The sequence below is a fragment of the Arvicola amphibius genome, chromosome 6, assembly GCF_903992535.2.
Source record: "Arvicola amphibius chromosome 6, mArvAmp1.2, whole genome shotgun sequence".
Classification (NCBI taxonomy): Eukaryota; Metazoa; Chordata; class Mammalia; order Rodentia; family Cricetidae; genus Arvicola; species Arvicola amphibius.
This window is the reverse complement of record NC_052052.2, coordinates 14583352-14604897: the sequence shown is the minus strand read 5'-3', so window position 1 is coordinate 14604897 and position 21546 is coordinate 14583352. Positions and strand designations below refer to the sequence as shown.

The window sequence follows — 21546 nt, the reverse complement described above, 5'->3', positions numbered from 1 at the left end:
AAGTTTTTTTTTTTTGTTTTTGTTTTTGTTTTTGTTTTTGTTTGAGACAGACCCTGGCTGGCTCCAGTTCATAGAGATTCTGACACATTAAAAATGTTAGCCATCATACCTGGCTTTATCCTTTTTTTTCTAATGGCATTGTTCTGTAAGCCTTAGGAATGATAATCTGTTTTGTCTTTACTGGTGGATTTAAATGTCACTCTGCAAAGGCTTACTGAGATTGGACAAGGCTGTAGTCTGATCCCCAATACAAAGATAAAGAAGAAATCACTGTGTCCTTTTCTGTGGCTCTCACTGTGTTCATATGAGGCATGTTTTTCTTCCTATTTTTTTAAATTAACACATTATTTACATAGTGGGTTTCATTATGGCATTTTCATGCATGTACTCTTTTTGAGCAGGGTTTCTCTGTGTAACAGTCCTTGCTGTCCTGGAACTCACTTGGTAGCTAGACCAGGCCTTTCTCGGCCTTCCGAGTACTGGGATTAAAGGCATATTCCACCACCGCCTGAATCATTTCTACATTATTTAAAGATTCATTTTAATTAAAATCTTTTTACTTAACCCTAATTAGTAATAAATTTCTAAAAACAATCATGATTTAAAAGTTCCTGTAACCTTTTTAAAGTTTTAGCTGCATCTTGTTCCTGTTGTCTGAGAAAGGCGCAATAGGCTGTTCTGCAGTTGGTCCTGTATAGGGTACTGGGAGCCCCAGGTGGAATTCCTGGGGCCATGGGGGACATTAAAACTGCAGGTGACTTTTCTGACCTTTAAGTAACTGAAGTCTTCCTCTCCTAAAATTGCTCAGTAACCGAAAGCGCTGGTGTTGGGCATTGGCCTTGTTTACGTGGAGTATGTAGATAGTAATGCTCTTTTTATTTTAACCCTCCTAGGAACTTTTCAGAAAAGTTCGGAGTATCTTAAATAAACTAACACCACAGATGTTCAACCAGCTGATGAAGCAAGTGTCGGGACTCACTGTGGACACCGAGGAGCGACTGAAGGGAGTCATCGACCTGGTCTTTGAGAAGGCTATTGATGAGCCCAGTTTCTCTGTGGCGTATGCAAACATGTGTCGATGCCTAGTAACGGTAAGAAGAGAGGAAGCAGTAAAAGCAGAACCGCCAAGAGGTATATTCTCCCCTCACTGCACATTCTTCCCAGAGTGTTATTGGGGCAATGGAAAGGGGAGAATATATTGCTAGTGCTCATGTATAGAGTCCTCATTGATTAAAAAGGATCTGTGCTAAAGTAACATCTGTCCTCACCACTGGGGGTCTCTGGACTGAAACTGGCATAGGCTTATGATTTCTCCAACCTGGAAAGACTGAGGAAGTTTAAGTTAGTAATGTGGAATTATGTCCTAGGCAACAATTTTATTCTGGAGTGTCATCTTACAGAACTAGAGCAGATGCTAACTTTAACATGAACTAAATTTAAAGTTAAATTAACTGTTCTAATTCTGGCCTCAGGAATGAAAAGATAGTTGTCACCAAAAATGTTTAAAATCTGATCATTTCCGTCTTGCTGAGCATATAGCTCCTGCCTTCAATCCAGCACGTCAGGAGAATACGTGCTAGGAATAGGCCAGCCTAGGTACAGAGTAAGACGCTATCAACAGCAAAAAGCAATAAATAAATAAGTAACCTCCCTGTTCTTAAAATGTCCACAAAGGGCTGGAGAGATGGCTCAGCGGTTGAGAGCACTGACTGCTCTTCCAGAGATCCTGAGACTAATTCCCAGCAACCACATGGTTACTCACCACCACCTGTAATGAGGTCTGGTGCCCTCTTCTGGCCTGCAGGCATACATGCAGACAGAGCACTGTACTACATAATACATAAATCTTAAAATAAAAAAAAGTCCACAGACATTTATCCAATCCCTAATTACATATGAACATAAATAACTAGACTTGAGGTTTGAACCTTGGCCTGGCTCTCTCCTCAGCCTAGCTTTAACGTTCCCCTGTACTTGCAGTGTGGGCTTCCTCCTCTGTTGTCATGTGGGGAGTTCTCCCATGCTTCACTCGGCTCATTTCTTTTAAGTTTTCTTTCCTTTTTCTTTGTGTGTGTGTGTGTGTGTGTGTGTTTCTGTGTAAGTACATGCTGTGTGTCCAGGCTGTCTATGGAAGCCAGAAGAGGGTGTCAGAGTTCTTGGGGCTGGAGTTAATAGGCAGTTTTGATCTGCTAGGCATGCGTGCTAAGAACAGAATTCTCATCCCTCTGGACGAGCAGCAGGTGCTCTTAACTGCTGAGCCATCTTTCCATCTCTGGCTCATCTCATTTTCTCTCTTCCCACCGCATAGACAACCACAAGTTGTGTTTATTTCATTGTACTGTGGGTACGTGCACGTCTGACTCTGGTTCCTCTATGCAAGCATTGTTGTTGGAAACATCCCATAAGGGCTGATAGTATAGTGTCAGACCCCCTTGGCGTAAGGTTGGGCCTGTTGGGATAGGGTCCTGCTGTATAGCTGAGGCCTGCTTGGAAACTCACTATCCTGCATCAGCCTCCCAGCTGCTGGGATTAGGGGTATGCCCCCACCATGGCCAATAGCCTGTCCATTCCCAGTTCACTCTATTTACACTTCACTATATTGAGACTGGTGGGTTTTCCAAAAGGCTGGTGGAATTGTGGTTGGTTCTGCTTGTGTCCTTGGACGGTACCAAAGTGTATAAAATAGGGGTAGGTTTTATAGAACCTTTTAGGGATTTCTAGAATCTAGTCAGGTTAGTGTTCTCTCATATACCAACCTGTTGATAGATATACTTCCTGATTCTCTGCTATATTTTGTAGTCATTGTCATATATTGGGTGTCATAGAGTAGATGGCATGGTCTAGCTTTGGCTTTGACTCTATAGCTAAAGATGACTTTGAACTTCTGACCCTCCCTCTCCCATCTGCACCTCCCAAATGCTGGCTTTGCAGGCCTGTGCCACTTCACATGTGCCATCACAGTCTCTGTCATCTTGAAGGCTGTGGGCCTGACTGCACCATGATCTCATTGCTGTGCTTTGTGGGTTGACATCAGGTTTATGGCAGCTTTGCTGCATTTGTCTAAACTGCAGTTCCTAGTTTGCCCTGCTTCCTAGGCTAATGTTTCCTGCTGCTGTGTTGGCCCCTGGACTGATGAGGAGAAACTGTAAATGATTCTTCCTGCATCAGAGGGAGTACTTGACTAGTCTTCTAAGGTAGCACAGCTCTGTCCTTCCGTGCTCTATGGTAGCAGGGCTCTGTCCTCCCGTGCTCTATGGTAGCACAGCTCCGTCCTCCATTGCAATTTCAGAACTCTTGGATCTTCTTTTGTGAGCCCAGAAAAGCCCTTTTGCATGTTGCTCAGAAGCTCATGGTTCTAGAGGGTATTACAGGTGATATGAACAATAGGAGGGAGCCATTGAAGGTGTTAGGAAGCAGTTCTTACTGAAAGTAGCTAGAAACCCTCACTGCTTGCCTCCATGTGGACTAGCCCTTCCACTCTGGTCTTTCTGCTGTCAGGAAATTTCTAAAATGGCTAATTGTAAGCCAAACTCAAATCTAACACGATCATTCTTTTGCCACCTGAAAGACTAGGTGTTCTGGTGCGTGCCTCTAGAGGATGAATTGGGATGGCTGTTAATTCAGGAATGATCTAGGCAACACTCTGTGGCTTGTCTCCAAAAGAAACAAAAGTAAACACCGTACTGCATACTGATAGTCTTGCTAAGCATGGGCCAGTGTGAGGGCGTCCTTCTGAGAAAAGTTAGGGCAACAGTCAGTCTTCAAAGCCCTGCCCTTTCCCAGGTTTTGCTGTGGCCCTGGAATTCTCCCTACTTTGTTATTTCTTTTTGTTCCTTTAAGCCAAAATTGTTTAAATCATTTTGTTGTTGTTTTTTTAATCTAGGGGCTTTGGGTGTGGCTCAGGCAGTAGGGTGGCTGGCATACATGCAACTCCTACGCCCAATGCTGTGCAAAATTCCTTCATGGTAGGGCACTCCTGTATTCCAAATTCTTGGAAGGTGGAGCAGGAGGATCAGAATTCAGGGCCACCTAGGTTGCGCCCGAGACCTTAACAAAGCATAGATAAAGGGTTGGTGAGATGGCTCAGTGAGCAGAGGCGCTGTCACACCACCTTGATAGACTGAATTGTCTCCGTAATCCATGTGGAAAGTGAGAATCCTTCATGGATGCACCATGCTCATATATGCATGGGTACATGCATACATACACACACACCTTGTGTAAATACAATAATAAATAAGATCTAAACAAAGAGATAACCCTCCACAGTCATGTCTAGGTATACCCAGGCTAACAGCTGTGCTGATAGCAGATGTTAGCAGGAAGCATATTCACAAAAGACAAGAGGTGTGTCTGAGGGTGTGTCATTTTTCTCCTTTTCACTGGACTATGGAAATGCCTTTTTTAGAATGCTTACTTGTTTGTGTGTCTGCGTTAAGTAATCTTGCTGCCTTTGTACTTTACTCTCTGAATGCAGCTGAAGGTTCCCATGGCAGAGAAGCCCGGTAACACGGTGAATTTCCGGAAACTGCTGCTAAACCGCTGCCAGAAGGAGTTTGAAAAAGATAAAGCAGATGATGATGTCTTTGAGAAGAAGCAGAAAGAACTGGAAGCTGCCAGTGCTGTAAGGACTTTGCATCAAGTACTGCCAGAATGGTCCCACAGCTAGCTGTGGCAGATGCGAAGGGACCTGTTATTGTTAGTACGTGTGTGTGTGTGTGTGTGTGTGTGTGTGTGTGTGTGTGTGTGCGCGCGCGCGCGCACGCACACGCATGTAGTGGTGTTTTATTGCCCAATGTCAGAGGCACTCAGCTCCATACCAGAAGTCAGTCTAACCTTGTCCTTGAGAAAGGATGCTGGGTTCTATAAATCTTGATGTATTCACATTTCTGCACGTCGTTTTCTTTCTGAGGAGTTAGGCCCTTTCTTTGTTCTATGTCAGAGCCCCAGAGTCCAAAAAGCGTAAGGCACCAAATCTTAGATGCTCTCACCCCTTTTTACCCAACAGCCCGAGGAGAGGACGAGGCTTCATGATGAACTGGAGGAAGCCAAGGACAAAGCCCGTCGGAGATCCATTGGCAACATCAAGTTTATTGGAGAACTCTTTAAACTCAAGATGCTAACAGAGGCCATAATGCATGACTGTGTGGTGAAGCTGCTGAAGAACCATGACGAAGAGTCCCTGGAGTGCTTGTGTCGCCTGCTCACCACCATTGGCAAGGACCTGGACTTCGAGAAAGCAAAGGTAAAGACCCAGGGACTCAGAAGGCTGCAATAGCGGCTCTCGGTCACATACAGAAATTGCTTTAGATCTGAGGTGGGGAGGTCCCTAGTTAAATGCAGATCAGTGTGTAGATTCTCTAGCTTATTTGGTCGTTCTCTTTTTTTCTCTTTACCATTTTATAGGCTGTAAGCAGAAATGGGTTAAGAAAGGCACCAGACCTGAAAATGGGAGTAAAGACTAGGTAGTAGGATTATTTATTTCCTCTTGAGGTAGGATCTCACTGTGTACCCCAGGCTGACCCCCCTGGGGTGACATGTGTGTATCACCTGCATGCCTCAAGTCACTATGTTTTCTTGTTTTGAGACAGGGTCTCACTATAGCTCTGGCTGTTCTGGAACTCATTCTGTAGATCCGGCTGACCTTGAACTCACAGAGATCTTCCTGTATCTGCCTCCCAAGTGCTGGGATTAAAGGTGTGCGCCACCAGTGCCTGGCAAGATCTAAATCTTTTTTTCTTTCTTTCTTTCTTTCTTTCTTTTTTTTTTTTTCCAAGACAGGATTTTTCTGTAGCTTTGGAGCCTGTCTTGGATCTCACTCTGTAGACCAGGCTGGCCTTGAACTCTTAGAGATCCACCTTTCTCAGCTTCCCACGTGCTGGGATTAAAGGCATGTGTCACCATTGCCCAGCTAAAATCTTATTCTTAAATCACCTAAGAATTTCTTGTTACCTTATGGTGGCACATATCTATAATCCCAGCACTCAGGCGACCAAGGCAGGGGGATCACAAGTTTAAGACAGCCTAGACTACAGAAGGAGACCCTTTATAATAAAAACAAAAACAAAAAAAAAAAAAGTACATGGAAAAAAGAAAGTTGGGTTTCTCAGCCAGAAATCTTGGTGGCTTTATGTGTTGCAGCCACGTATGGACCAGTACTTTAACCAGATGGAGAAAATCGTCAAGGAAAGAAAAACTTCATCCAGGATTCGATTCATGCTTCAGGATGTGATAGACCTCAGGCTGGTATGCTCAGTTTCTGTCATTTCAATAAACACCGTAACCAAAAGCACTATGTAGACCAGGCTGGCCTCAAACTCACTGGGTTCTGCCTGCCTCTGCCTCCCAGGTGAAGGATCAAAGCTGTGCACTAGCACGCTGACCAGGCATGGATCACCAGTCCAGGTTTTATATGCACCTACATTAATCATGAAAATGCCTACAGACAATCTGGGTGGAATATTTTCTCAATGGAGGTTCTTCCTAGGCAACTCTGTGTTAAGGTGACAAAAAAAGAAAAAAAGAAGAAGAAACACAAAACCACAATGGAGTCCCCATCTGTTTTAAGGAGTTGGATAAATAAGACGGTGATGATTGTGGGGTGAAAAGGTGTTTTCCTTCTTTCCCACGCACTGAACTGACAGGAAGAAGTTGCCCTCTGTTGAGTGTGTCTTCACCACACTGCAGCCCCGACATTGCCATCTGACTCCCCTGGTGGGCAGTGAGACCCACTCTTTGTAAGCTCAACAGCTGGAGCCTCATCTCCACAGTGAACATGTTGACTCCTAAGCCTCGTGTTTCCTTTCCACATAGCACTGTTGCTACCCCTAGGTCTTAGAAATGTTGAGTGAGATAACTGTGTACAATGCAAACTCCTAGATGGTACCTATCGGTACCCTCTGTGCATCCGTCATACCAGCTTCCAGTGTTTATCTGCCTCCTTTTTTCTTGCTTTAATCCCCTATGTTGACTACCTCAGCTGAAGCCTAGGCCCCACCTTCATTACCACCCAGTCCCATGGCTTTGATGAGGCCTCTTTGTCTCACTAAACACTAGGTTTGACCTCAGTAGCAAAAGCTGCGACCAATGATTAGATCCCACACACTAAATTCTAGCCATCTCCACCACACTTGCTCATTTAACTGTTGAGAGGTGCCAGGATGGAGGGAGACCAGTTTGTCTCCTGAAGAGAGAGAGGCCGGTTTGAATGTGGCATTCTAGTTCTGGGATCAGTGTCATGTATTGATGCTCTAAAAATGACATCACCACTTGATGCAGAACCCTGTGACTGTGGCTAGTCCTCATGTTACAAGGTCCTGGGGGATCCTCGTTCTTCCTGGTCCACTTCCCTTCCTCTCCCCATGATTACAGTAATGAGATTGTATCGGAACCTTCTTCCCTTTGACTTTTACCCACCGAGTTGTTGGAATGTGCCCTGAACTCTGCCGAGTTAATCATTTTGTTAGCTTGAATTTCTAGAGCAATACATCATTCTGTGACTAGCTGAGAACAAGCATAATCTCCATTTTGTGAAGCTATTTATTGGGTTCCTTTGGTTCCCTGTGGTGGAAAGTCATAGGCTCATTTTGGTGGAGGATGGGGTTGGGAGGTTTGTTGGTTTATTTCTGTTTGTTTTTCTTTGTTGTAGCCCTGGGCATCCTAGAACTCACTCTGTAGACCAGACCTGGCCTCAGTTGCACTTGCCTCTGTCCCTGAGTTCTGTAGACAAGGTGTGTGCCACCACCACCAGGCAAAAGTATAGGCATTTCATTTATTTTTATTCGGAAAATTACTATGGTTATTGTTCCTGTACATGCTAGGTAAGCACCAAGCAAGATTCCCCCGCCCTGTTTGTGAATTTTGCATTACTTGAATGATAACCTTATTTTCTCCTTTCATAGGTGTAATTGGGGTGTCCGAAGAGGCAGATCAGGGCCCAAAAACTATTGAGCAGATTCACAAAGAGGCCAAAATAGAAGAACAAGAAGAGCAGAGGAAAGTCCCAGCAGCTGATGACCAAGGAGAAGAGAAGGCCAGGTGAGGGCAAGAATGGCTAGGGTGGGATGGAGTGCTGGGACTCTTAGGTAAGAGCCGGAATGAGGTCCCAAAGAACAGAGAGGGGTTGTCAGGCAACACAAGACACCTAAGACTAACCATTGTCTAAGAGAGTGCAAGCTTGGAAATGGGTGTTGTGACCTTATGCAAAGCCAGGCATTCATAGGCCTGCAGTGAGCATCTTCCCTCCACACTATCCCTGCAAGGTAAGAGAAGCAGTGAAAACAACTCTCTTGGAACTGCACGGTTTGACTCCCACAGGAGATAATGTGCAGAGATGTGGGGCTGTCCTCAGTGCAGACGATTCTCTATTAGGGAAATAATGTGCAGAGAATGTGGGGGGCTGTCCTCAGTGCAGACAGATACGCTATGTAGGCTTTAAAATTTAGATTTACGAATGGCATGGAGTTCTAAGAGAGGAGCCTGGAAATGGAAGAAACCTGGCTTTTATTTGAAAGGGTTTTCATTGTGAAGTGAATAAACACTCGGTTACTAAGGGGAATAAGCAGTGTCCTGTCTCAGGTGTAATTTCATGTTCCGACCGAGTGACATTTTTGTTGGGAGAACTGAGATCAGAACTTAGTTTTGTTTCTGCCTCTCTTAAGTGTGTAAACAAAGGACTGGTGTTAAGCAAGTTGGTATTAATAAGAGATGCCTGTCCCTTTGTGGGTAGGAGGGTTGTGAGTAGAAGCTGGTAGCTTCTGTGTGCCAGGTAGACAGGCTGCAGTTGATTTCCTATAAGCTCCAGGCTTGTGGCTTTTTGCACCAATCACACGTGTTTTTTAAACTCCACTGTAGCAGTCGTCTTCCCCCCCCTTGGGCCAACCAGCCATCCCCCAAATCATAAGTCTTAATATTAGTTAAGAATGTTCATCATTTTGCTTATTCCACTAGCTCTTATAACTTAAATTAACATGTTTCCTCTTCATTTACATTTTGCTTCAAGACTTTTTATTCTTTATTTTTATTCTGTATGTCCTACTCTGTGTTTGGCTGGCTGGCTGGACGGCCTGAAGTATCTTCTCCACCCCACCCCCCAGCCTAGATTCTTCCTTCTGGTTACTCTCTCTGCCCAGTAGCCCCACCTACTCCTCTACTGCCTAGCTATTGACTGTTCAGCTTTTTATTAGACTAATCAGGTGCCTTATGCAGGCAGAGCAACACATCTTTACATCGTTAACAAATGTAGCATAAACAAATATAGCATATCTTTACATAGTTAAACAAATACTCCACTACATAAACAAACGCAACCACATCTTTACATCGTTAAACAATGTAGCACATCCTTACGTAACATAGTCAAGTAATATTCCACAAAACTCAGCATTCCAACTGTCTCTGAAATTCTGTGTGTAAGGAACTGAGACTTTGTACCAATAGAAATAGAAGGAATCAGCTGGAGAGATAACTCAGTGATTAAGAACACCTAGCTGTTCTTGCTGAGGATCCAGGTTCTGTTTCCCAGCACCACAAGTGCTTCACAACCATCTGTCACTCTAAATCTCAGGGGATGCAACCTCTTTTGGCCTCTGAGAACACCAAGGGTGCATAGGTTCATAGATAGATATGTAGGATGCAAACTGTGTGAAGTCTGCAAAAGGCACCTTCTGTCTGAAATTGGCCTCTTACTGAAGGTTCGGAGCAGAGGCAGCAGAAGTAGAAACCTTCCAAACTTGGCTGGGTGGTGCTGGAACACCTTTAATTCCAGCACTCTGGAGGCAGAGGCAGGTACGATCTCTGTGAGTTCGAGGCCAGCCTGGTCTACAAGAGCTAGTTCCAGGACAGCTAGAACTGTTACACAGGGAAACCCTGTCTCGAAAAACCAAAAGAAAGAAAAGAAGAAGAGAAGAAACTTTCCAAACATTCCCAAAGTGTCAATTTCTTTTGAACTTGTCACAGGTGAACATAGGTCATGTTAGTGTGCCCTGCGTGTCAGTGAGCACGGCAGGCAACGTAGTTAGCATCTCTATGGGTGACATACTCGGCTGGGTTTTGTAGAGCAATGGCTAAAAGCATGAACTCTGGAGCTGCTGGCTCCCAGTGTCAGTTCTGCTGTTTCATAGCTGTATGATCTTGCACAAGATACTGCTTGCAAGGTGGACTTAAGGAATTGTGCCTTGTCCAGCAGGAACATCTGGCTCGGAGTGAACATTCAATTGCTATTGACTGGTGCAGACAGTTTCACCCATTGTAGAGCAGTCAGGAGAGCAAAGTTTACATTTGTGTTTCAAGGGCTGCCCCACCAAGGACTTAGCAGGCATGCCTTTTCAGATAATGACTTCTATGACTGGTGACTAAAATGGAGAAAGAAGCAGAGATTTTGTTAAGGCCTAACTTGTAGGAGATGTGCACATGTGACTGATGTGCACATGTGACTGACAGAAGACAGTGGTTAACAGCACAGTGACGGGAACGAGCTGGAGCGCTGGTGCCACTGAAAGCCACGAGTGTGCTGGTGGCACCAAGATCAGGTAGCGGTTAGTCCGTGCGGCTCTGCAGCTTTCAGAAGGCAGTGAAGTGATCGCTCATTTCTTCATCTGTTCATCAAGTTCCAGGTGCCTGTCACTTAACTAGGCCGTGTACTGGGCAGCAGGAAATAAATATTGAAGCAGAATATTTCATTGATCAAACTACTCTGTTCCATGGAACAAGTGAGAAGAGAGAAATGAGGGGAATGCAAGGGTTAAAGGGAGTGGGGTGCAGTTTTTAAAGTATTTATATAAATGGCGTGCCTTGGAGGTCAGAGAACCAATTGAAGGAGGCCTGTTTTCCCCTTCTACCATGTGGGGTTTCAATATCAAACTCAGGTCATCAGGTCTGGCAGCAGCTGCTTCTACCTGTTGAGCCATCTCACTATCCCAGAGGACTTTGACCAGGGAGATGAGGGAGAGGCTGGTGCTGCCCAGCCAGCCTGAAACAGGTGAAGCCAGGAAGTCATGCGCACATCTGTGTAAGGAGGGAGATGTACAGAGGAGAGAAAGCTCAAAGGCCCGCAACAGGAGAGTGCGCATAGAGCTCTGGACCTAGATGATAACAAGAGTCACAGAAGACAGGGACAGAGCGGTGGGGACCAGAAAAACTGATAACTAGTTGTAGGTCATTTGTTAGTACATCTTGTCTTTTTCTCATTGAGATGACAACAACTAGATGTGTTCCAAACAGAACAAACAGCAAGATGTTTGTACTTATAGAACACATTATTGGCCATGACACAGAGCCAAAACCATTTCTTATCCTGATCTTGGAAGCTTGATTAGAGCTGCCATGAACTCAGCAACCTAAAAAGGGCTCCATCCTCATTCTATGTGATTTTGTTTTTTTATCTTTTGTTTTTGAGATGGGTCTTGCTATGTGTATGTGGCCAGCCTGGAACTCTGTGTAGCCCAGACTGGCTTAGAATTCCATGATTCTCCTGCCTCTGCCTCCCAAATTCTGAGTTGGCAGGTATGTGCCACCATGCCTGGCTTTGCGTATATTTTAAAGGTGTACTTGGCAAGAGCTTACAATTAGAAATGAAGTTTGAAAGGGAAAGAAGTCAGAATTTTCCTCCGGAGCACCTAAGGATCAATCAAGAGAGAGAGGAAAGCATGCCCATTCCACGAACCATTCACTTAGCTCTTCCACGGTGCAGATACAGTTACCATTAACTCTGCCACTACCAGACTTCACCCTGCCTCAGCCAATAGCTAGTAGTCATTTGTTGTCGGCTGTTTTTATCTGTTGGTAATGATTGTTCAGAGTCAGTGCCTGTTCTACATTGTCATGCTATGTGGATTAAAGGTTCTTGACCAGGTGTAGTGGTTTGCATCCATATGGAGCCAACCTGGTATATACAGTACAACTCAGTCTCTTAAAAAGGAAAATAAAACTCAACAGGGATGTCATTAATATTTTCATAACTTTGTCATCCCCTGGTATCCCTCCGTTAACAGTATTGCTCACCTAGTACCAGACTGACTTGAGGTGATGAGAGACTGGTATATTATGTCCCCTTTGCAGGTGTTCAAAGAGTGGACGAAGGTGGATGGAATACTGTTCAAGGAGCCAAGAACAGCCGAGTTCTGGACCCCTCCAAATTTCTGAAAATCACTAAGGTGACTGTGATGCATAATGTTTTATTTTGTTTTGTTTTTCAAGACAGGGTTTTTCTGTAGCTTTGGGGCTTTCCTAGAACTAGCTCTTGTAGACCAGGCTGGCCCAAACACACAGAGATCTACCTGCTTCTGCTGGGATATAGTGTGTGCCACCAGTGCCCAACAAGTATGATGCTTTAAAAAATTACGAAACTGGGTGCATGCTTGTAATCCCAGTACTTAAGAGGATCAGAGAAAGTTCGTGTCATCTTCAGCTACACCGCAATTTAAAGCCAGCCTTGGCTACATGAAAAACCTTGCATCCACACAAGCCCCAAATAGGTGTATGGTGTGTTGTGTGTGTGTGTGTGTGTGTGTGTGTGTGTGTGTTTAATTTTAAACATATACATGCATTCTGTAGAGCCAAGTGTGGCAGTACACGCCTGTAAATCTAACACTTTGGTAGTTGTCACAGGGGGATTGCTATGAGTTTGTGGCCAGTCAGGGCTACGTAAACCAGCCCTGGACTGGTTTACGTAAACAGTTTGAAAACTGCTGGCATTGTTGTATTAGGAGAGTCATTTGAAACTGTTGTTTCATTTGGCAGTTTAATAAGCTGTTCTGAGCAGACCTGAGTACCCTGGAAACCGTGTTGCTATCATGCAGGTCTGGTTTGCCTAATCCAAGAAAATTGGTCTGTTTTACCTTGAAGCAGGGTTGTCCTGGCTGGCCTAGAATTTGTTTATGTTAAACTATGCTTGTGTGGATCTTTGCCTCCCGAGTGCTGGGATTAAGTGTTGCACCACTGCTTAAATTCCAGGTTTCTTGCCAGGTGGTGGTGGGCACGCCTTTAATCCCAGCACTTGGGAGGCAGAGTCAGGCTGATCTCTGTGAGTTCGAGGCCAGTCTGGTCTACAAGAGCTAGTGCCAGGACAGGCTCCAAAGCTACAGTGAAATTCAGGTTTCTTAAACTGAAACGCCAACCTTTTTTGTTGCTGTTGTTAAAGTTGTGTTGTACTGCGCTAGAAGATAGAAAAACCATTCTAGAATTTACCTGTGAATATCCTGGCACTTTGTTACAGCCCACCATGACGAGAAGATTCAGCTGGTTCTAAAGCACAGCTGGGCAGCTGGGCAAAGGCAGCAGCGGTGGAGCAAAGCAAGCGAGACTGGTATGTGTGGAGGCCCTTTACGGCTGCCTAGGTCTGTATAATCCATTGCCCTGTGTTGCTTCCAGGTCTGGAACTGTTAGGAAAAAGGTCTATAGTCTAACCTGCCTGGACTCCTCAGTGCCTCTCGATAACATCACATAGAAGCTTCTTTTTTTTATAGGGCTCTCTCAATATTTAGAAAAAAAATTGTAAACTTTTTTAGATTTGTTTTATCAGTATGAACATTTTTGCCTGGAGGTTTGTGTGTACACCACATGCCTGCTTCTTGCTGCTGAGGTCAGAAGAGGGTCTGGAATTTGGGACCTAGAGTTACAAGTGGTTATGAGCTTGCCTTGTGGGTGCTGGGATTGATACAGGTTTTCTGGAAGAACATTCAGTGTTCTAACCACTGAGCTGTGACTCCAGCCCCTCTCCCACATTTGCTGTTTTTTATTTGTTTGTTTGGTTTGTTTGTGGTAATTTGAGACAGGGGTTTCTGTTTGTGGCTCTGCCTCTGCTCCCCAGATGCATGGGATTAAAGGCATGCACCACTACTGCCTGAGTAACAATTAAACTTTGAGAGAAAATTTTGTTTTAGTTAAGCTGTTTGCTTTATTTTTAAGCATTTTATTTTTGTTTTGTTTTGTGTTTTTAAATATCTATTTATATGTATACAATATTCTGTCTGCATGTATGCCTGTATGCCAGAAGAGGGCACCGAACGTCATTACAGATGGTTGTGAGCAACCATGTGGTTGCTGGGAATTGAACTCAGGAACCTTTGGAAGAGCAGGCAATGCTCTTAACCACTGAGCCATCTCTCCAGACCCTTTGTTTTGTTTTTGGAGACTGATTCCTCACTTTGTATCCCTGACTGGCCTGGAACTCACTATATAGACCCGAGTATTCAGATTAAAGGACCATGCCAGGCCAGCACTAGGTGGTTTTTATTTTTATGTTTTTTCAAATGGCCTGAACTCCTAAAATTAAGAGATTAAGATGGGAAGATCCTCTGTTCAAGCCTGCTAGTTCCATATCTTCACCAAGCTAGTTTGCAGCTAGGTGTTGTGATACTAGCACTTAAGAGGCGAGGCAGTGAGAACTGCTGTAAGTTGGACACGCACCTTGGCAACACAGTGAGGTCTAGACCAGCAGAGCTACAAGCCAGTGAGACCATGTCTCAGAAAAGAGCAGGCCGATGTGTGGCTTAGTGATGCAGCGCTTGCCTAGCTGCTCAAGGGCTACTCTGCAGCGAGGAGGAAGGGTAAGAAAGAGCAGGTATTTTACAGACTTGACTTTTGGACTAGAATGAGCGACATTCTGACTGGATATTATCATCTGCGAGGCACACATTCCCACCCTAACCTTTGATGACCTCTGAGGGAAGAAGGATTAGTTTTCTTTTAAGAAAGGGCAGTGGTGGCTCACGACTTTATCCTAGCACTCTGGAGGCAGAAGTAGGCAGATCTTTGGCATTCCTGAGTTCAAAGTGAGCCTGGTCTACAGCGACAGCTCCAGGATAGTCAAAGCTACACAGAGAAACCCTGTCTCACAAAACAGACCAAAAATAATTGCAGTCCTGATAAGTCTGTTATGATCCATGCCCATAAGTAATATAAGCAGCACAAATTGAATTTGGTGGGGCATTTTGTTTTGTTTTTGTTTTTTTTTTGGTTTTTGAAGAACAGTAAGTGGAGAGGAGTTGGGAGTGGATCTGGAAGAATTTAGGGGAATGGATTGAGAGTAATTATGATTAGAATACATTGCATGATTCTTAAGGAATTAGTAAAAAAATATTTTTTTAAGTTTATACACTCAAGAACCATACAGTCCTTATTGCAAATATGCAAAATTCTCACAATATTGTATTTTTGGTTTTGGTTTTCGAGTCAAGGCTTTTCTGTGTAACAGCTCTGTCTTGAACTCTCTTTGCAGTCCAGGCTGCCCTTGAACTACAGAGATCTACCTGCCTCTGCCTCCTGAGTTCTGGGATTATTAAAGGCCTGTGTCACTACCAGCTGCCATCTCACAGTGTTTTTGTTGGTATCATTGTTGTATCTTGGTCCAAATTCATGCCTCTAGCACATTTGACCAAATTGGAAAAAGCCTGAATACATCAAAACCTGTCTTGACAACCGGAGAAAACCCAATGACCCAAAGGAAAACTAAGAAATTTCAAGTTTTCTTAATTATTTTCAATCCCATTGTCTATTTGTATACTTTTACATAAATCACAAGCATTATGTTAGGTAGTTTTGTGCGGTGTCCTGGTTTGTTCCCTTCCATCTGCTTACCACATCTGTTTTTGTGCCCTACTCAGGTGACTTATATACTTAGGGGCTTTTTCTGTTCATTTTTTTGTGGCTGGCTAAATATGTTTTTAAGGACAGATTTGTGCTGAACAAAAACTCTCTAGGTTCTGATATACTAAAGCCCTGTAATGTACATGTCAGAATATGATAGTTGTCAGCTGCACTTGTTAGAAGTCACTGTCGGGCCAGGCAGTGGTGGCGCAGGCCTTTATATCCCAGCCCTCAGGAGGCAGAGGGAGGCAGAATCTCCGTGAGTCAACGCCAGCCTGGTCTACAAGAGCTAGTTCCAGGACAGGCACCAAAAAACTTCAGAGAAAACCCTGTCTCAAAAAGTAAAAAAAAAAAAAAAAAAAAAAAAAAAGTTACTGTCGGTAAGCAGTGGGCCTGGTTTTTTTGGGTGGGGAACATTACTGGTCATTGAGCTTCTAACCTTCCTTGGCTCTCTTGCTTGATAAACTGTCCGTTTCCACTCTTTTGCTTAGAGAAGTTTCTGCCCTCCGGGCTAGGGTGAGTCAGTTCAGTGGTAGAGTCCCTGCTTTAGCGTAGCACAGAGCGCTGGGTTTGAGCTTAGTAACTCCAAGCAATGGTTTGTGGTTGAGAATGCTTGTGGTTCCAGCATTGCAGAAGATGGGAGTCCATGAGGATCTGAAGTTAAAGGTCATCCTCGGCTACATAGTGAGTTCTATACTGGCCTGGCCTATATGAGTTCTTATCAAAAAAGGAACAAGGGTGGCAGGGGAGTGGGGGGCGTGGAGTTCACCTGTAGTCCCCAGAATCAGGGCCCACCTGGACAACATAGACCTGTTTCAGATTTTAAAAGGAAAGAAATTCCTGCTTTTTTTCCTTACTCCCGGGAGGCAAGAAAACAGAGTATTTACATATTGACCATGTAATTCGTGTTTTGTGTTTTTGTTTTTGTTTTTGTTTTTCTAAATCTATAACACCTATAGATGCCTTACGGTCAAGTGCTTCCAGTTTAAATAGATTCTCTCCTCTGCAACCTCCAGCACCTTCAGGGTCGCCATCAGCCACACCTTTAGAGTTTGATTCCCGAAGGGCATTAACCAGGTGAGAATTTACTTTTCGCGTTTACTAGTGGCTGTCTGTTCCCTGGCACATGGGTGTATTTTGTCCCTTCCTCTGTCTCTTTCTCCCTGTAACACATGTGAGCTATGGTAATAATCCTTGCATGCATTCTTGTTATCCGTAAAGTTAATGTCTTCCTTAACCTTGATACTTCATAGTTTCTAAGGTGGGGATATAATCATGTTTTGGCTTTGGGGTTGAGTGGAATCGGGGAAGAGCAGGATATCTGGTCTTACTTTTCCTTAGGAAAGTCTGATGGCTCAGATAGAGAACAGTGCAGGCAGGTCTAGGCCTTGGAAAGCTCTTCCAGTGTGGAAATATCCTTGCACTCGAGTGTGTAAATTAAGGAACACGAGCAGTCACTAGCCAGCCATTTAGTTGTCTCTTGTGTTCTTCAAGCTCAATACTGTATCCCGTTAGTAGAGGTCTAGACCTGTCACTCATTCCTGAGGCTTCTGCAGCAGTCTGTTGAGCACCTGGTCTGTGCCTGCTGCTTGTATGGACTCTGATGGTTCTGATAGTCATGTGCTGGTGCACGTTCTTTGGGTCAACTTCCATCCAGCCTGAGTTGCCCGCCTCTGCACCCCGCCCCTCCATTCAGTCTTCTGCTTCTGAGTCGGAATAGTGGAGAATTGTCTGAATAAATTGTCACAGTTCTCTTGAGATAATAAAGCACATGCCTTTAGCTGGGAATGGTCACTTGTGCTTCTCTCAGATAATTCTGGAGTCTCTCAGGCTGTGAGTCTGGGCTCGCTTAATGGTGGTTTCCGGCCATTCGTTCAGCTCACACTTCATTGCTGTTCTATAAACGAGTAAGGAATTAGCATTGACTCCTAAAATATTTTAGTAAAGTGGAAGTATACGTAGACTGCGTGGCGTATGCTTAGCCAGATTAAGGCCCTGGGTTTAATCTCAGTTGTGAGCTGCCATGTGGGTGCTGGGAATTGATCCTGGGTTGAGCAGGAATTGACCCTCGGGAAGAGCAGTCAATGCTCTTAACCGCTGGGCCATCTCTCCAGCCCTCTCGTGCAGGAGTTTTTAAAGAGTGCCTTTGATCCTTGAAAATAAAACTGTTGCACTTTATATATAAGATCCATCAAATTACTCTAAGTAAAAAAAAAAAATCAAAGACTATACAATTTAAAAAATAAGTATCCTTTTTCCTACTACAGGTAAAATGAAACCATCTTAGGCAGTATTCCTCTGGAAACTTGGATTTGAGCCTGTTTCAAGAGTAGTATGCTTTGAAATATAGTCACTGCCTTGTATCTAAAGTCATGTGGGAGGCTGGAAAGTGGATCGGCTAGTCATGTGCTTGCCAGTCAAGGATGATAACCTGAATTTCATGGCCAGTATCCATGTTAAGGTGGGGGAGACCTCTTGACTCCCTAAGGTTGCCTTCTGACCTCTACCTGAATGCCATGACATGCGCGTGCCTATAAGGTCTAAAATAAAGTTATATGTAGAAAACCTGCATTTTCAGTGGTAGTTGGTAATGCTTACAGTGTTGTTCTGTGGTTTGAATACAAACTGTCTTTTAAAACATATCTTTTTTGTCTTTTAAGTCGTGGGAGCATGGGCAGGGAGAAGAGTGACAAGCCACTTCCAGCTGGAACAGCCCGTCCCAACACCTTCCTGAGGGGCAGCAGCAAAGACCTGCTAGACAATCAGTCTCAGGAGGAGCAGCGCAGAGAGATGCTGGAGACCGTGAAGCAGCTGACTGGAGGTGTGGACGCCGAGAGGGCCAGCTCCGATGCTGACCGAAACAAGCCGAGGGAGCTAGGTGAGGGGGTTCTGGGGAACAAGACAGAACTAGCTCTTGACATAAAATGCAGAAGCAAAATACCGGGGCTGGAGAATTAGCAGTTCAAAACACCGGCCCCCCTCCAAGGGGATCCTTCCCAAAACTCACATGGTGGCTCACAGCCATCCAATTCGGGCACCCGCTTCTGACCTATGTGGACACAGCACTCAGTGGTGCAGGCACAACACTCATACCCATGAAGGAAGATAAGGAGTAGTGAAAACCACAAAGACTTTCTGCATGGGCAGAATCCAGGACCCACACTGGCAGCACCTGTACAGCAGCGTCATTTGCTGCCGTAGGCCTCTTTCCTGAGCTGTCTTCTTCACAGTGCTTTCCGTCTCCCTGTCTCTGGAGTGTCGGGGTGACCGGGTCATTCTGAGTTTCTCACAAGTCCTTCCAGCCCTCATTGTCCATTGTCATTAGAGTGTCTGTGCTGGTTAAAGACCCTGAAGGCTGGGAAGGCTCTCATTATTTCTGCTTAACAAAGAGAAGGTATCAGAATGTCTTTTCCAGTCTCCATCTCTCTGGTAACTTCTGTGGGGTCTGTTTTTATTTAGTATGCATGTGCTCCCCAACCTAGCTTTGGTGATGCTGTAACTGTTCCTTCATGTCTTTAATCTGGACTCTGTTTTTATTTCCATGTACCTACACTCTATCAGCTCTTAGAAAAATAAAGTGGGAAATTGGCATAAAGACATTCTTGGATCAAAACTGATACAGTGGTTTTGAATGATCTTAGAGGTCATGATGCCTGGTAGATATGAGCGGATGTGAAGCAGGGGAAGCACTGCTGAGGGAGCAGCATGCACAGTTGCAGTAGAAGTCAAGAGGTGTTTACGCAGGTACCACACTGGACCAGTGTGGCCTGCAGGACCCCAGCCCTTGTGTGTGCTATAGGCCTTCATGTAGTAAACCTCGGAATGTTGCGGGGAAATCAAAATAAAGAAACTGCCGCGCTGTGGCTCTAAAGGTTAATATCCCAGCTCCTGTTTGTAGCTGTAGAGCAGACCACGGTGTTACTTTACTCTGTGCCTGTCTTGTTCTAAAGTAAAGGGCTTCTTGATTCTGCTCTCATGTGTCTGATTCTGTCAAACTGCTATTTATAAAGTATCTCCATTGCAAAACTGATGTAAAGGCGTGTAAATATTACCAGCATGACCCTACTTTACTGACACTTCCTGCACTTTTTGGTCTCATTCGTAGTGAAATCAGATATGTGTGCAATGTCAGCCCCTGACAAGCCTGCACTGTCAGAAGAAGAAGTGGAGAGGAAGTCCAAGTCTATCATTGATGAATTCCTGCACATCAATGACTTTAAGGTAAATGTTGACAGTGACGAAGGGAAGTAGGTCTTAGGCAGCCCAAGTCAGAGCGCTGTGGGGTTGGGTCTGAACAGTGTCATTATGAGCGAATAAGGCATAGATTAAGTAATCGAGTCCTCAAGGTTAAGTTTGCTTAGTTCATGCATTTCTGACAGGTACCATGTTTTAAATTGATGCTCTCTGTCATTCACAAATGTAATGGGAAGAGAGAATGGATCCTAGTGACAGTGTAACCAAGCGGAGACTAAACTGACTGTGGCATTAGGAGCAGAGGCAGCATGTTATAGCTGGTTACTCCTGGCTCCACATCCACCTGTCTGAGCCCTTGGACACATCCTCATTCTCATGTTGACCTGAATTATGGGTGCCACCAGTTTTCTTTATTTTGTAAGTGGGAAGCATGGAAGGACATTGTGTGTTCCGAGTCAGGCAGCCTTACAACACTTCAAGACCCTTAGGTGATTTTGCCCTTCTAACTTCTCCACCTAGACTTTAAAATGATGGTCAGTAGGATAGGCCTTCTGCCTGACAGAAACCCACAGTCCAGTTGACAGACAGCGCAGATAACTCCGCAAATGTCCTCTGAGCTGGAGGAGCTGGCAAATGGCAAAGTCATATGACACAATCTAGTTCTCTGCTGAGGTTGGAAATGTCCCTTCTGTTGAACATTTGTCAACTGTCTTAAATAATTTTGCTTTAGTATCAAAAATCTCATCATCCATTTTTCTGAATAACAGAGTCCATACCTGCTTTTTGTGTACATCTCTTTTGATTATGTGTGTCCCAGCCTTTCTAATTAATATTGTCCAGAATTTGGGAGCAGGAAATGTTTCAGTTTTGAGAAGTTTTATTTGGTTTGGTTGTATTTGTTTTGCTTTGTATTGTATTTGTATTTGTATTTGCTTTTGTTGCTTTTGAAACAGAGCCTCACATAGCCAAGGCCAACCTCACACTCCCTCTGTAGCCACGTCTGACCTTGAATGTTTAGTTCTCCTGCCTCTGCTTCCCAGTTGCTGGGTTTGTACCACTGACTCAGGTTTATTTTATTCTGTTTTGAGACAGGGTCTTGCTCAGTAGCACATACTAACGTGGAATGCAATATATAGACTAGACTGGCTTTGATCTTGTGGCAATCCTCCTGCCTCATCCTCCTCCTTACTGCAATTACAGGCATGGGTCACCAGACCCAGCTAGAAAATTGGCTTTTGATGATGATAAAGGTACAGGTGTATTTTCGCAGCAACTTGAGACTGGAGCAGAATAAACATTGAGTGAACAGCAAAGAACTCACTGCTGAGCTGTAGCCCCTCAGCCACCTTTCTAGACAGCGGGGTGTCTGGTGAACTGTAGCACCCCTATTTCTTATTTTTTTCCTGGCATGGAAGTAGAGAACCATGAAAGACTTAGGAAGAAGGGATGCAGACTGGCTTCAGACATAAATTGTAGATGTTCAGAGTTAGTGATTGACAAACCTTTGATCCTGCAAACTGAGAGTACAAGGTAGTTTTTTTTTTGTTTTGTTTTGTTTTTTTTTTTTTATTTTTTTTGATTTTTTGAGACAGGGTTTCTCTGTGACTTTGGAGCCTGTCCTGGAACTAGCTCTTGTAGACCAGGCTGGCCTCGAACTCACAGAGATCCACCTGCCTCTGCCTCCCGAGTGCTGGGATTAAAGGCGTGCGCCACCACTGCCTGGCCTGGGAGTTCTTTATTCTTTCTTTTCTTTCTTTTTTTTTTGAG

At 44.4% G+C, this 21546-nt stretch overlaps 1 protein-coding gene across 1 annotated transcript in view; it reads left to right on the top strand.

Moving 5' to 3' along the window:
- The window catches only part of Eif4g3 (eukaryotic translation initiation factor 4 gamma 3), a 239637-nt gene that overhangs the window by 192816 nt on the left and 25275 nt on the right, over window positions 1-21546 (top strand). Inside the window, 11 exon segments of the mRNA XM_042055219.1 lie at window positions 894-1091; window positions 4478-4624; window positions 5009-5245; window positions 6142-6253; window positions 7911-8002; window positions 8004-8037; window positions 12058-12180; window positions 13214-13303; window positions 16545-16662; window positions 18246-18463; window positions 19691-19806. Coding sequence (XP_041911153.1) covers window positions 894-1091; window positions 4478-4624; window positions 5009-5245; window positions 6142-6253; window positions 7911-8002; window positions 8004-8037; window positions 12058-12180; window positions 13214-13303; window positions 16545-16662; window positions 18246-18463; window positions 19691-19806 — 1485 coding nt within the window.